Source organism: Lycorma delicatula, chromosome 8 (genome assembly GCF_047948215.1).
Source record: "Lycorma delicatula isolate Av1 chromosome 8, ASM4794821v1, whole genome shotgun sequence".
Classification (NCBI taxonomy): domain Eukaryota; kingdom Metazoa; phylum Arthropoda; class Insecta; order Hemiptera; family Fulgoridae; genus Lycorma; species Lycorma delicatula.
The window spans coordinates 624,776-641,233 of NC_134462.1; the positions used below are offsets into that span (position 1 = coordinate 624,776).

At 28.3% G+C, this 16,458-nt stretch overlaps 1 protein-coding gene across 3 annotated transcripts in view; it reads right to left on the reverse strand.

The window, feature by feature from the left end:
- The window catches only part of Nca (neurocalcin homolog), an 84,852-nt gene that overhangs the window by 10,227 nt on the left and 58,167 nt on the right, over nucleotides 1–16,458 (reverse strand). For 2 of the 3 annotated variants that reach the window (XM_075373086.1, XM_075373085.1), the window contains exons 2-3: nucleotides 5,342–5,441; nucleotides 17–135 (exon numbers count right to left, since the gene is read on the reverse strand). In XM_075373086.1, coding sequence (XP_075229201.1) covers nucleotides 17–135; nucleotides 5,342–5,411 — 189 coding nt within the window. In that variant the 5' untranslated portion in view covers nucleotides 5,412–5,441. Of the gene's footprint in view, nucleotides 1–16; nucleotides 136–5,341; nucleotides 5,442–5,563; nucleotides 5,648–16,458 lie in introns of those variants that run through there. The other variant, XM_075373087.1, reaches the window with a different exon arrangement.

Sequence of the window (16,458 nt, forward strand, 5' to 3'; positions counted from 1 at the left end):
GTCACAACAAGATTACCTTTGAAGCATCACCATATGGAAAGAAATTTCCATATATTTTTTTAAATTCTTCAACACTAAGATGTCCACTTGGACAATCCTTCAAGAAACCTTTGTACCATTCCTGTATTTCAGCATCTAAAATAAAAATAAATTAATAACAACATTTGTTTTGATAGCTAATTGATCCACTCTTTTATGACCTACAAATATATGTAGAAATATATGAAATGTATTTTACCTAATGGATTACCAATCAAAAGAATGAGGCTGCAATATATGTTTTCAAAGAAATTCATTTCCTCTACAGTATGCTAGAATCCAACAACAAGCATCTGAAGTGATTCCAGCTTTTTGTACGGTTGAGTATACTACTGTATACTGAACAGCATACTGTATACTGTACACTTCAGCATGCCTTCAATATTCCTTTTAGCAGTTGGTGTTAATCATGAACAATTAGGCATTTTAGGGGTCACTAAAAATGTGTAATTTTTCTTAAAATGCAAAGACTGGTATAATAACATTTGGTAACATTATAAATACATGGATTAAGTTGTACAAATAAATTTTATGTTGACAGTCATAATTTCTAAGATAAAATTCTGGGAAGAAATCAGCAAAGAATATCTTCAAATCACCAATATGTCATTTTCAAATTAAAACAGGTCTGGCACATGGAGATGGATTGTCTCCCATCCTATTCAATCTAGTTTTAAATAAAGTCATGAAAACCTTCTGGAAAAAAAATGAAAAAAGCATTAAAATTGGAACCAAAAACCAAAATCTAAAAATCAGCAGCCTTGCTTTTGCAGATGAACTAGCACTTCTCCCAAAATCAGAAGATGGGAGTTTCCAAAATTAACAACCTGCTAATTCAACAGAAAAAGTAAGCTTGCAAATTTCCTTCTCAAAAACAAAAATCATGTCAAACCTAAAAAATGTATGCCAAAAAATCAATAAAGAAAGTACGGAAAAATTAATGTAACAACTCAATTTAATATTCAGGAGAAGTAAGTAAGCAGTAAAAAAGAGTCACACAAAGCTGTCTGGATCCTGAAATCCAAAATAGAAAAATTGTATTTACTAACAATCGAAGATACCTAAAAAATAAACAAAAAACAACCTTTCTATAAATGTAAAATTCAGGTGTTACAATACTATAGTCAGACCAGTGATCTTGCTTGGAATTGAAACAGCAAATCTGGTTGCCCGTAAGAACGTTTTCTCAAAATCAAAACAAAAATACAAAGAAGAGTCTATAATTCCAGAAAAGCAGAAGAAGGGTACACACTAAAAATCAAATAATAACATTTATAAAATCCAAGATTTGAAAAATGCAATTACAAGCCATATTCATAAAGTAACGGCAATCAGCTTATATTTAAATATTAGCGGGTCTGAACACACTTACAAGTATGCAGGGCCATCTATCGGCTATTTACAAAGCCACTGTAGTTGTTATTTTGATTCAGTAATCATTTGCCTGCCGGTGAATGCAGATCGCAATGTTCACGACAATTGTTTCTCCCGCCAGTTGTGAAGTGAGTGCTGTGATTCAATTTTTGTATACAAAAGGATCTTCAGCTGCGAAAATTCATTGGGAGTTGTGCCTAGTGTAAGGATCTACATTAATGAGTGAAGAATAGGTTAAACAATAGTGTTGAGACTTTAAAAATGGCTGCACAAATGTGCATGATGAAGAGCGGAGTGGCAGGCCCATTATTCAGATCGATGAAATCATTGAACAAGTGAATTAAAAACTGCAATGTGATCGGCGACTGATGATTAGTGTTCTGGCTGATGAATCTCAGCATGTTGGACACATCTCTATCTACACAACAGTCACAGAAAAGCTCAGATATCACAAATTGTGTGGCAGATAGGAACTGAAAATGCTCACTGACCAACACAAGAGCAAAGAATGTGCAGTGGACGAGTGTTTTTGGACCGCTATAGAAAAGATGGCGATAATTCATTTTCCCACACTGTTACAGGCAACCAGACATGGATATGCTATACCAACACAGAATCGAAACAACAGTCAATGTAGTGGCGCCATTCAAGTTCCCCAAAACCAAAAAAGTTGGTGTCAAAAAATGTTGTTACTGTTTTCTGGGACGAAAAGGGCATCATTTTTGACACCCTGGATTCTGAATGTGTGCTGCAAAACACTCATCAAACTGAGATGTACGACCCAAAATCAACGACGCAGAAACTATCATCCGGCGTAATCCTCCTTCACGACAACACGCATCCTCATACCACTGCCTTAACCAAGAAGATTTGAGATTTTCATTGGGAACTTTCTGACCATCCTCCATATAGTTCCAACCTTGCACCTAGCAACTACTTCTTCTTCTTCTTGCATTTGAAAAAGTGGCTTGGTGACCAACAGTTTGAAAACGACAAGGAACTCAAGACTTCCGTTGTCAATTTGTTCAATTTCCAGGTGGCAAACTTCTATGCAGAGGGGTTAAAGAAACTGGTGCAGCGTTATGAAAAGTGCTTAGAACTGAATGGTGATTATGTGGAAAAGTGAAGTAGATGTGTAGTAAACTAAAACTGTAAGTAAAAACGTTTTCTCACGAGTAAATTTTTTTAATGACCAAACACTTCTTACTTTATGAATATGCCTTGTATAATTCGTCAGACAAATGAATCCAAAAAGACTAAATAAACAACATTTTGAAAAATTTTTGAAAATAAGATGCTAAGTAGGATACATAAAGCAGAAAAGCAGATGAAAGAAAAGATTAAAAGAGAGAGGGCTACTTGAATTTTAAAAAATTAACATACAATACAGCGGTTCTTGTTTGAAGTAAAAGCACCACAGAAAATGGACAAAGAAGAGAATGGGTGCTTCGAAGAAAATGCAAGAATATGGAAAAGAAAAAAAAATTATACTGGCATGGTCCCCAGTAGGCCACTTCAAAATAAAAAAATATCCAAAAATTTTACTTTGCTGCTACTTTTATCATAAGTATGATTAACAATGGTAAAACTACCTCAGAAACACAATCTATAAATTATTCTAGATTTGTTTGACAACAGATGTTAAAGGAGTTTTAAAATAGTATTTAATTGGACTCTTAACACCACAATTCGCCATTATTTTTTTTTTACAATATAAATAAATAAAAAGTGTAGGGAATTGTAACGAAAATTGTAAAGAAAATGGCTTCTACAGTTCTGGGTCTCATTGTCTGATTTGTAACAGTTCTAATTTACATTCAATAACAGTAGGTTTTTCACGCTCGTACTACTCAAATTCCTAATTTCTTCTGACTACTTGTTGCTTATTTTAGCTTCGCTTCTATGACTTATCTGATTTGTCCTCGGCCAAATTTTAAATATACATATAATTAATTAAGTTGATTATAATTAACATAAACACATATAAAAAAAAATTGTATTTACACATTATTTGTTAATTATTCAAGTGAGCAAATATCTAACATAAAAACTACAAAACAAAATAGCTATTCTAGTACCTATTTTTGGTTAATATAAAAGGCAGCTTCTTATAACAATACCAGTGCCACTTGTAAACATAGAAGGACTATATCACAATACTCGAAGAGATAGCCCCCAAATTTATGTTAGCGAATGTTAATTTCCACCTACAAGAAGAGATAAGGATGAAGAAATTGAAATATTCACTTCAATTGCTGAACAGTGTTTTAGTAATTCTAGAGTTTAATGAAGTTCTAAAAATTATTGCTAAAAAATAAGTAAATGCAGGAAGTAAGCATTAAAAGAAAACCAAAAACTCAGCTTTAATCAAGAGGTCTCTTAAATTTCAGGACACAAAATTTCACATGACAATACGCCTGTGGACATAACAATTTTCATGGGAGTAAATCTACAGTGATTTATTAAGTTTAAACTGATATAAAAACTGCAACTATAATAAAAAAAATTTGCTAGTCAAATGTACAGAGCATCTTGGCAATAGGTACTTGGTTTTTTTTGTGGTATTCACAATGAGACTTCATCTAAAAGAAAACCCTGATAAGTGCATATAATTTCAGTGTATGTAGTTTAATTCCATAATTACTTGCACATAAATGATAACCCTCATGTAACTTGACTTCAGATTTTAAAAAATCTGATGTGGATACCACATGACTTACTTGTACGCCAAAAAATAAAACAGTACATAAAATTTTATTTCATTAACAGCTTCTGATATTTTTTCATATTTTTTTTTATTGTTATTATTGAATTATTATTTATTGTAATTTTTTTGTGCAATCAGAGGTTAATAATTATTAATAAATCAATATATTTAAATTAAAAAAAAGGAGATGAAGTCTGATTCGAACTGATGTGCCTTCTCCATATAAGATTCAAATATTTCATTAGGCTAGAGCTCTCGAACCAATGAAAATAAGTACCACTTATGATACATCGTTGAAAAGCTCTCAATGAGGTTACTACTGCAGTTAAGTAAAAGTAAAAAAAAACAAAATGTTTTTGGATTTTGGGCTTTTTGGACCAGTATTGCAATGAAGAGGGGAGGCGCAGAACTAGATGTTACAAGAGTCCTAAATCCAAAATTTCAACATTCTATGACTAATCCATTTTGAGTTACGCGAGATACATATGTTCAGACGTCACGCTGAAACTAGTCAAAATGGATTAAGGGATGGTCAAAATGAATATTTCTGTTGAAATCTGAAATTTTTCATGATTACAATACTTCCTTGTACTTTAATGTTTTAAGATTACTGAGATTTAATTAAGCTTTTGTTTAAGTATTTATCAAGTGATTGAGGTCTTGTTCACAAAAGAGTTTATTTTTATCAATTGATTCTTAAAACAGCAAAAAAAAAATATATAGTTAACCAAATCCTGATCGATGACACTAACAATTATATCAACAAATAAAAAAAAATTTCTTTACCTATAAGGTAATGTTTGTTTCATGTGATTATGAAGGGACTAATTAAACATTTTCCAAATAAAAAAAGTCATGTAATTTGGTTTGGGGATTTTTGCCATGTAACAAAGACAATATACAGAGAAATGACATCAGCAATCAAATAGAATTTATAACACAAAATAAAAAAAAAATCATTACAGTACCAACCATTACCATATTAAAATTACATAATCTTAAGAAAATGTAGAATTATTTAAGTTTTGAACAGACAGTTCATTCTATCTTCTTTGTTAAATATTTAAAAAGCATGTGCTCCAAGAACCAAAATTCCAAGAACCTATTATAATATAATACAATCTTTAAAAAAAATACACACACACACACATATATATATATATATATATATATATATATATATATATATATATATATATATATATATAATATAATACTAACCAGAAAACTCTGTATTCTGCCTAAGATCCTCCAATACTTCTGGCTTAAGTTTGCTGTTCTGTTTTCCCATTGTCTGCTATATACAATTCTTTATCTATAACTGAAATGAAAAACAAAGCAAGTAATGAAGAGATGATACAGCTAGTATAATTTCATGTATGGAGCATATTTTATTTATTTTTAAGTACTAATACATTAATTTAACAATGTTTGATTACTCACCATTATATGTTAATACTTGCTTTAGTTTATTAACAGAATTATTTCCACTTTCTTTGTCTCCACTTTTCATTTTACATCCATAACACTAATCTGTTACCACTACAGTCATAATAATGTTTGATTAAATTGTGAAATATATATATATAATATATTCTTTTTAAAAAAATTACCTTTAAAAATAATTAATGTTTTCAAATAATCTGCAATATAATTAATAAAGAAATAAAAATAAAGAATATATAAATGATCTGTAAATATAATTGTCATTTTTATAATTTCATAGGGACTCCTTATTAGCAGACAGCTTCACAAGTACACAAAAATTTCCACAAGAGGTGTTTTGCACTCAATAAAAATTCTGATCTTGTAACATGCAGATTAAGTTTGTGATAATAAATAACAAAGTTTTGGAAAAAATAAAATCTAAAAGTTAATAAGCTAATAAAAAAAAAAACATTAGTAACTCAGCAAGTACACTTGCTTGAATGAACCTGTTATCAAGAATATGAGTGCTGCCCATTAAGTCTTTATTTCTTAGTCTTATTCAACACCATATATACAGAAGAAACCCAGTTTACATTTTTGGACAATTTCATCTGGGCACTCTACAATGAATTTAAAATCAATTTAAGGAAGGGTGTCTTTCATGGTCATAAGAAACTTCTCCAAGTCATTCATAGAAAAAAGGGAGAGAATTAAAATAGATCTGTACATTCATAGTTCCAGACCTCAAACAATGGAGTCGAACAAAATAAATCGTTTGAAAAAACTAGACAGAAATAAGGAAGACTTAGTAGGTTTAACTGTTAAAAAATTTGAAGGAAATAACTTTCCAGATATAACCAATAACCGAGTTAGATTATATTTTGAAAGTGAATAATAATATATATCTATAAAGCAAAAAATAAAAGAAGCAAAAAAGAATTACTAGTCCCAATTTACCAAGAGTATTAATTATGAGCACCAGAGTTAATATATCCAAAACTGTAGAATTCCTACCTGAAATGACTAAAAGAAAAGGCTAATTCCTACACAGATGACACAAAACTATGTTTGTTTTGATATCATTTAAAAAAAAAAACTAAATTTTAGACAGCAGTAAAAAGCAATTAGATATAAGTTGGACTTAAATGTAATTTCTTAATTTTTTATTCATGAATAATATGCTGACAGATTATACAAAAACTATAAAAAATGAAAAACTATTATTTGAATTCAAGTCATTGTTATGTAGGTCCAAAATTAATGGAGGAATTAACATATGAAATTAATACCACCAGTAACATAATTAAAAAAAAAAATAGTTTTTAATTGAAAAATATTTTTATTACTAAAAGAATTTGTTTCCCTCCTCAATACTCAATAGGTTTAACCCTAAAAGATTCTGCTGTATTCAGATATAGTATCACAAGGAGATATATAAAATTACAATCCACTGAGATTATAATGCCTGACCAAGATGTTAAACTTCAGCACTGGAATTTGTCTGCTATTGGGCCACACAGTTCTGAGTTAATCCTACAGAAAATGAACTCTTGGTGATTTACAGCTATTCTCTATCTATTGTAAATACATTAACCACAAACATACATCCAATTGTAAACGTACAGATGAATTTTTCTTAGAATGGATACAGAGTAGGTAGACAGAGAAAGTAAATAAATAGATTAATAAATGTATTAGAGGTAAATACGAGGGTTATTTTTTTTTCAAGGTCCGATCGGTCACGAAATTAAAACCACAGTGAAAATAAAAATTTTTTTATTTGTAGAAGCACTTTGATAGTTACGCTATTTCTCTACATAGTCGCCACTCCGATTTAGAAATTTGTCGTAGCGTGGTACCAACTTTCCAATATCCTCGTTATAGAACGGAGCCGCCTGTGTTTTCAGCCATTTTTCTACGCTGGTCTGCAGCTCGATGTCTGTGCCAAAAATGTTGTCTTCCTAGCCAGCATTTTACGTGAGCAACGAGGTGGAAATCAGATGGAGCCAAGTCTGAGCTGTATGGTGGGTGAACAAACACTTCCCAATGAAAATGCTGCAGGAGCTTCTTTGTTACAGCTGCAGTGTGCGGCCGAGCATTGTCATGGAGAAAGACAATGCATGATGACAACATTCCTCTCCACTTATTCTGAATTGCCCTTCGTAGACGTTGAAGAGTCACACAGTATGAGGGTGCTGTGATGGTCGTGCCACATTCCATGAATTCCACCAAGAGAACTCCATTCCGGTCCCAGAACACAGTAGCCACACACTTTCTATTGGAGAAGGTTCGCTTGAACTTCTTTGGTTTACTGGAAGAATGAGAATGCATCCACTGTTTACATTGTTCTTTTGTTTCTTCATTTTTAAATGGACCCATGTCTCGTCCCCTGTGGCAATTTTGTTCAGAAAATCTTCTCCTTCATTGTGGTATCGCTGGAGAAACGATAGGGAGGCGTCCCTTCTCATTGTTTTGTGATGGTTGGACAGCATCTTGGCAACCCATCTCGCATACAGTTTGCAGTACTGAAGTCTCTCACTCACAATGGTGTAGAAAGCTGACCTTGAAATTTCAGGAAATGAATCACTCAATACAGAAATTGTGAACCGATGATTTTCTCAAATTGCCTCATCCACTCGCTCAACGAGATTATTGGTTGACACTCCCTTCCTTCCCTGACCGTCTGCATCTTGAACATCTATACGTCCTGCTTTAAAGTTCCTGCACCATTCTTGTACTTTGCTGTCACTCATTGAAGTTTCACCGTACACATTACTTATTCGTCGATGAATTTCAGCCGCATTACACCCCTCAGCCTGAAGAAATCAAATTACCACAGGCACTTCACACTTGGCGGAAGATGCTATTGTTGTAGACATGTTTACGGGCTAGCTGCGTGTTCAGAACTAAACAAAGTGAAGTGGCGTGATTGAAGGCCATACTAGAGACGCTGTGCAATACATAAGCGCAAAGGTTCATCCGATTTTTGTGCGGGTTTTTATTTTGTGATCGATCAGACCTTGAAAAAAAATAACCCTCGTATCATGACAGGTATATCTTTTTTAAAAAAAATGTGTCTAAATCATTACTGATCAGTAAATATCACCTGCACCTAAAAATTTTGAACCATCACTTATTTTCAATCATTATTTACAGATTAAAATACAACTACTAATATTTTACATGAAACTAACAATTAAAATTAGTTCAGTACATATGTCAATTATGAAAAAAGAAATCTTTGTATATGGCAATGATTAAATAATTATAATACAGCAAATTCCATCACTTCAATCATTGAATAAATGTATCAGAAACACTACTAAATCAAATTGGAAAATATCAATTCATTTACACAATATAGCACAAGAAATTTTCATATTTGTCAATTTTTTTTATATTACTGAATCATATGTTTTTGGCAACTGTTAATAAAACTGGCAACGACATGTATTGCGATGAGTTTAAAATACTTTTTAGAATGAATTATCAAAAAATGATTAAAGACTGTAAAGAAAAAAATCACTTGAGTGATCGAGATATGGAAAATGAAGAAAATGTATAGAAAAAATTCATCTTAATCTAATGAATGTTAAAAAGTGCTTGGAATGAGCCGACACCTTCAACAATTAAACAGGTTAAAAGAATCAGTATTTTATTTAAAAGTAAAAACAAGAAAATAACTCAAGCTTCAGTTTCATAATAATAAAATAATTCTACAAAATACTATTGACTGTACCCATTAAGTTTGACATATCTAGAGACTGATATATTCCTAAAGTTTTAAATAAATAAATCCAAAATAGGATAATAATGATGAACAACAAATTGCAATATCAGCGTAAATTTGAAGGAAATTCATATTATTTACTTTTGTTACGTAGCAACTTACATAGAATTGGTATAGAGTTAAAAGGAGGAAAATCAAAAATGTTTATTAATTTTTAATAATCAGAATATTAGAGTGTTAATCTTCGAAATAACCATGTTCAAATCTTACGCACAATTTAAAAAATTGTTAGCTATTAAAAAGTAACAAAAATTATACTGTGTTGATTACTGAATCCATATTTGTATGGTACAGATGATTACTCAGGAAAAACTAAGTTAAAATTAATAATAAATATTGTTTTATACAATCTAAGGTTTTTGTACGTTAGGTGAGATGAGATAAAGTTAATCTCATAAATGAGATAGCTATTATCAAAAATAACAAGATTACAAAGTAATATGAGGAACAAAGTGGTTTCTGTTCCGACTGGCTTCTTTACTGAGTCTCACACACTACTTCAAATCAATAGGTCAAACCCGCAAAATGCAGATTACCTTTAACCCTAAAAGTCAAATCTACTCTCTGTTCAATTTTATTCTCATAGAGAAAGGAACTCTTATAGAGATTAGTACCTCTTATAATATATATGTTTCACTATGTCAGTCAAAAAAAAAGATGAACTGTGATATATTGTTTAAAGCAGCAACAAATGTACCTGTTTCTGTAGTAAAAATGTATTTTATGTATTTACTAGTAATAATAAACCAGTATTAGTTAATTGGACATAAGTGCATTCTAAGAAAAATACATCTGCAAATATGTATGTTATGATGTGTGCAATACAAAAAGTGGAACGAAAATTAAAAATAAAAACTCCCAAATCTAATACTGTAAAGAAAAAGTGGTAATTAATATAAATACTTAACAAGAAAATATGAATACATGTATAAACATTTTCTTTTTTTTAAATTAAAACTTTATTTACACATCACTTTATTTAATTTAATAAAAATTTAATAATTTTTAAAAAATATAAATTATACTAAATCATAATTATGGTAACATTAATTCAATTTTTTTTTCAAGTATCAAACATCCACACACCAATAAAAGTTATCATTAATTTTATATATATATATATATATAATGAAAATCCTGTTAAGTTTTTTTTATGACAAAAGTATTATTGAATAAAAACTGTGTTTACATGTGACTTTGTTTATCATTAAATTATTTAAACACTAAATTTAACTACAATTACTTTAAACATCATTAACCAAATAATTAAATGTTGATTTATTTCCAAAAATAATCTGAGTGTAAAAAAAAATTATAATAAAGAATATTTATCATAATTACTTTTTATAAAGATATAATTCACAGTAATATCTGCCCTTAACAGAAACTTTTGCAAGAATAGAAAATTTACATTAAACAGAATTTGTTACTTTGTAAGAAACATTCTTTTAGAATGTACTTCTGTATCAGGCACTGTTACTTCTCTACTGTACTAAGTTTATGACATTATAAAGTATCAAAAAGTTGTATCTGATTTGTTAATTTTGTCCATTATATAATATTTTGAAGTTTATAACATATAGCATAGAAAAGAAATTTAATACATAAATTTCAAAACTTACTTATCGATTGCATTTTACAAAGTTTTCCAAACATCCCATAAAACTAGTAACATCAAAACAAATATCATTTGGAAATATTTAATGGCTGATAAAGATTGGAATATAGTTCTAAAAAGAACTTCCCACTGGCAAACATGACTCTGAAAGTCAATCATAATAAATCTATTCAATTAAAAATTTAATAATATGACTTTTAATGATGAGTAAGACAAAACAAAGAATTATCATGTATCATGTAGCACATACGTTACATCACACTGAAAATATGGAGATTTATGCTGTGCACCACATGTAGTCAATACTTCTTTTACCTGACAATTAGATCCATATTCTTAAATAACTATTAATTAGAATGTGTTATCAGTGAACAAAAAGAAATTAATATTATTATTTACATAACAATTTATGAAAAATAATGATCAAACATTGAAACAAGTAGATTTTTTAATCTAACATAATAGTAAATAATTTATTAAGACTAAAACAGAAATGGTGTCTGCAAATAGTAACTGTTTACATATTCATTGAACTCAAACAATACTAACTACATTAAAAAACAGTTTTCTAAAATTACACTTATTACTTATAAACCCCCTCACGTCAAATCTGAGATCTAGTGCAGAAAAATAAATTCTGTTAAGGACAGCTTTTACAACTATTACTGTAATTGTTTTAGTAAATATGATTTATTTTATTTTTTAAGATAAGTTTTTATTACATTTTATTAGGCCATTATTTATTATTTTAATTTCATTATAAATGGAATAATTTAAAGAGATGAATGGACACTGTAGTAAAAGAATCAGAAGAACTGAATTGAATTTTAAACATTGAAATCTTATTTTACATTTGAAATATATGATACATATTGATTTTTATTACTTGTTTACAATTAATAAAAATAATAAATAAATAAAAATATATTACAAAAAATTACTTAAAAATACAACATCCAACACAAATAGTAATAATTAAATTTGTTATAATAAAGATGACAACAACAATAATAATAAAATAATACATTTCATTTTAAAGAGAAGTAAATTACAACAATCAATTAAAATGATCAATTTTATTATTACTGTACAATATGTATGTATTATAATATATATTTTTTCAGGAAAGTATAAAAATACAAAAAGTATCAGTAATGAGTGCTGCAGAATTCATAAATACTTCTATAATAATAGTAGTAGTAATAATAATAATAATCCACAAAACTCTCAGTGCAGTTTTAAATATTAAACAATAAAAATTAATAAATTAAAATAAACAATCATAATACTAAATTTCAGTTAAAAGTACTTTTAATACAATATAATAAATTCAGAACTTGACCACAGAAATCGCTAATTATTTTTATAATGGTATAACCCTTAATCAGTTGCTATACATCTAATGTCAATATGGTCTAATATTCATCAAGTGAATAGATTTAGCAATATAAACTGGAACAGTTTTAACTTTATAATAAAATTCACAGCTTATTTCTTACCAAGCTATGTTTTATCCTTAATTTAATTAGTCAACAACAATTAATATGTATACTGTTTAAAATATTTTATTTTTCCAATCATTATGTTATATATGAAAACTCATCATTATTCCAAAAATACTTCTTGTAGATGCTCTGGAACTATTTATAAAACAAGAATAGTTTGTATAGAATGTTTTGCTCATAGTTATAGTTATAGATATCTCTAGATTAAGTTTATCACAATCTAACAGACTGTATGTCTATTGAATTTTTTTTTAAGATTAGCAGAATTATAACAGAACTGAAACATTTTAAACGTTTGTAGTCTGTGGATCAATTTTTAACTCAAAACTCGAAAAAAACATTACTATAAAGAAATCTTTTCCGCAATATTTTGGATATCACAATGATAGTTTCCTAAAAAATAAAAGAGAATTTGTGAAGAAGGATTAAAATGCAAAAAGCAAACTGGTTCTTATAGATTACTTAATACATGTGATCTCGCTTATGTTAAATAATACCACATATGCAATCATACTTTGATAGATGGCTGCATGCCATACTTGTTACTGACCAATAATCACAGTGATCAGAGCTATATAATTCTTTAGTGAATTTACAACTTTGCACTGTGCATCTTTCCTTTTATTGAACAACTATAATGAAAAAACATAATTAAACTAGATATTATCTATGTTTTGTCTACTCCAGATAAAAAAGTTTATCAAGCCATCATATTATACAATGGTGGACTAATTTTTGTTAAAAAAAAAAAAACAAAAATAGAGGTTATCAAATTCTCTCTAGAAATGTGAAATTCTCTATGATATTTTGGAACAAGAATATTGGTAACACAATCCAAAATTATTTAAGCTCATATGATTAGTTTACATGAGGAATTAATCAAAATTTTATCTAATTATAGAAATTAATCAGATAGTAGGGTATGAGTAGGAAGGGAGATGACTCATAATCCAATCATAGTGCAAGAGGAACTGATGTTAGAATCGGATCAATCGCATTTTAGTTCAACATCAATGAAGTTATGTATGTATTAATTACATCTTGATATGTTTAGAATATTAACATTTTCAAAAAAATGATCCTAACTGATAAGGACTCGGTTCAAGACTGCAACATTGCATTAAAATAGTTATGTTTTTAGCTATACTAAGGTATCGAAGTCAATCTCAGAAAATGAAATAAATGACATATTTTACTTAAAATAATTTGTCTCATAATGTTCCTATGATATTACCAAAATCTGCAAACATAACATGTTACCATGTTAATTGGTAATACAACTGATTAAGGGTTAAAATCTACAAATGTGCATTTAATAATAATAATAAAAATTTAAAAAAAATATTAAAATGTATGTGGCAACATAATCAACTATATTAATTAATAAATTATTATATTAACAAATAATAAGATTTATTTAATTTATGAACATGATGATATTGATAATAATAACAATAATGATGACAACTTTATTAGCTTTATAGTAGGTTATACTATAAGTATATGGATTTTAATTTTATTTATTTATTTATTTATTATAATTTATTTTGTACAAAATAAAACAATTGACTGTACTAAGGCGACATGGATAAATATACTATGCATCCCCTTAGAATCTGCTGATTTGACATCTGGAAAATATCCCAGGAGGTGTACCATCCTGGAAATTAAAAGCTTTGAACTAAGGTTAACATACCAATGGCAAAAGACAAATAAAGTTTCCTTCATGCTGTTGTTATTTTTTATTAGCGGCTAATAATCATAACAGAAAAAAATTCTTAATAAAAATAATAATGCAGGAACAATTTCCATGACATAAAATAAATTATGTAATAATAATAATTATTATTTACTGAAAATATATTTATAATTTCAAGTTATTTTTCTTACAAAAAAACTGCCGGCAAAAGTTTAAAACCTTAATTTAAAACATCTGATGAATTAAAAAATATAAAATTACAAACAAAGGAATGACTAAAATCTCTGCAGCAGCTATTCAGAATATTTACTTAAATAATAAATCATGATTTCTGGTTAAAATACTTATATTTAACTATTTAAATATTTTTATTTCCAGTATGTGGGTACATGCAATTAGCCCAACGGCAGGTTTAACCTATTTAGTGCTACTATAAGCTGCTAACAAGCCTAAGCGAACTAGAAAGGTGTCCTTGGTCAGGATTAATAGGATGTGGCCAGTTTTTTCTCCCTCAGAAGCATAATATACTAACTAATAGTCCATATGTTCACCATGCTCTGAATAACAAGCACAGGTTAATAATCAGAGGGTATTTTCATAGCAAAAATTAAATACTCTGTTAGCAATTATATAAAAATCTATTAAAATGAAATAAGCAAAAGCTCTGAAAAAGATTATATATAAAAAGTAATTTCTGACTTATACTCATAATTATAAGAGCAAGTAAATAACAGTTATAACAAATTAGAATGTACAATACAAGATGTCAATAAAAATTAAAATCCTTAATTTGTCAGGGAACTCTCATTAAAAAGCTACAAAACTAATCTCCTGGTATCTGTGATAAACTCTTAAGAAAAAAATAAATTCCTATACATAAGTAATGCATCACAATACACTTTCTAGTGGAAACCCAATAGACAATTTATTTAGAAACAAATAGTGAATATTTGTATTGCCTGAAAATTCATCTTATAATAACAATTCTGGAAGAAGAAAATTACCCACTTAAGTAAATACACAATCAAATTTTTGACAGTATTTAATAATTTTCCTGGAAAGAATGAAAATCAGTTAATAATTTCTCTGATAAAGTATTCATCATACAATAGGCATTAAGTTTATTTAATAAAAAATTGATAAACCTCTGCTAAGTAGATGCAAGTGAAACAATGAATTTCAGATCTTGCGTGGATAAAAATTATATAAGAACTGAAATAAAACAAAATACTGAAATTTGTAACTAAAATTACAAAAGAGAAAGTTAGGAAGCTGTTTTGAAAACTGTATAAACTCTAAATAAAGTTAACAAGCCTTCTCTGAAATATTGCAATTTATTTATCTTTTTGAGTTTCTGTAGGAAATCCTGGAAAAATATTTAATTAAGATCAGATTTTGAGAATAATAAAGAGGTTGAATTGGCTACTGACTCGACGAATCATACTAGGATAATGAAAATTTGAGCAACAGAACTATCTTCTGATATTCACCACCATCTCTTTTTTTCTTTTTACAACCAAATAACCCATCAAAATCATAATTGTTCCTTTCATTTTATTCACATCAACAAAATTCAACAGATCTGGGTTATAAATAATTCCTGAAATACATCAATTATAAGATCAATCATACAACTCAGGAAAACATTACATTTATTTTTTTTTTCTACACCAAAGTAGGCATTTCTGCCACTTTATTCCTACAGCCCAATATACAGACGCCATATTAACACGGCTCTTGCCAGTTACCATATGTAAAGTTGCTGGACATAAAAATATATGATCCACTATCATTTCTTCTTCACTGCATAGGACGCATTGTGAAGTCTCAGCCACTACTCCTATTCTTAATCAGATATTAATTGCATCACGTTTATATGTAATTAATATTTCATCATTACAATTACTAGAGCAGACTAAGACCAAGTTTCAGGCATTATAAAATATTTTTATATAACCATAATTTTTATTTTAAAAATGATTAATCTTAATGTTTAATGATTATTAAGCAAACTACTTTTTAGACATTTTTTTTATAAGAATCTATAATTATTCTAATAAAATAATTATTTTATTAAATGTTTCCATTAAAATTACAAATAGGAATTACATTTAATAAACACATTTTAATATTTATTAATGTGATGGAGCAAGTTCTGAACTATATGCATAATCTGGTTTTATAAATATTTTTTATACAAGAAGCATTAAAAAGTTAACTTAATTTTTTATTAAAAAATAAAGTAATGAAGATAATTTAATTTTTCAATTATTAGTAAAACAAATAATTTCTAGTGTT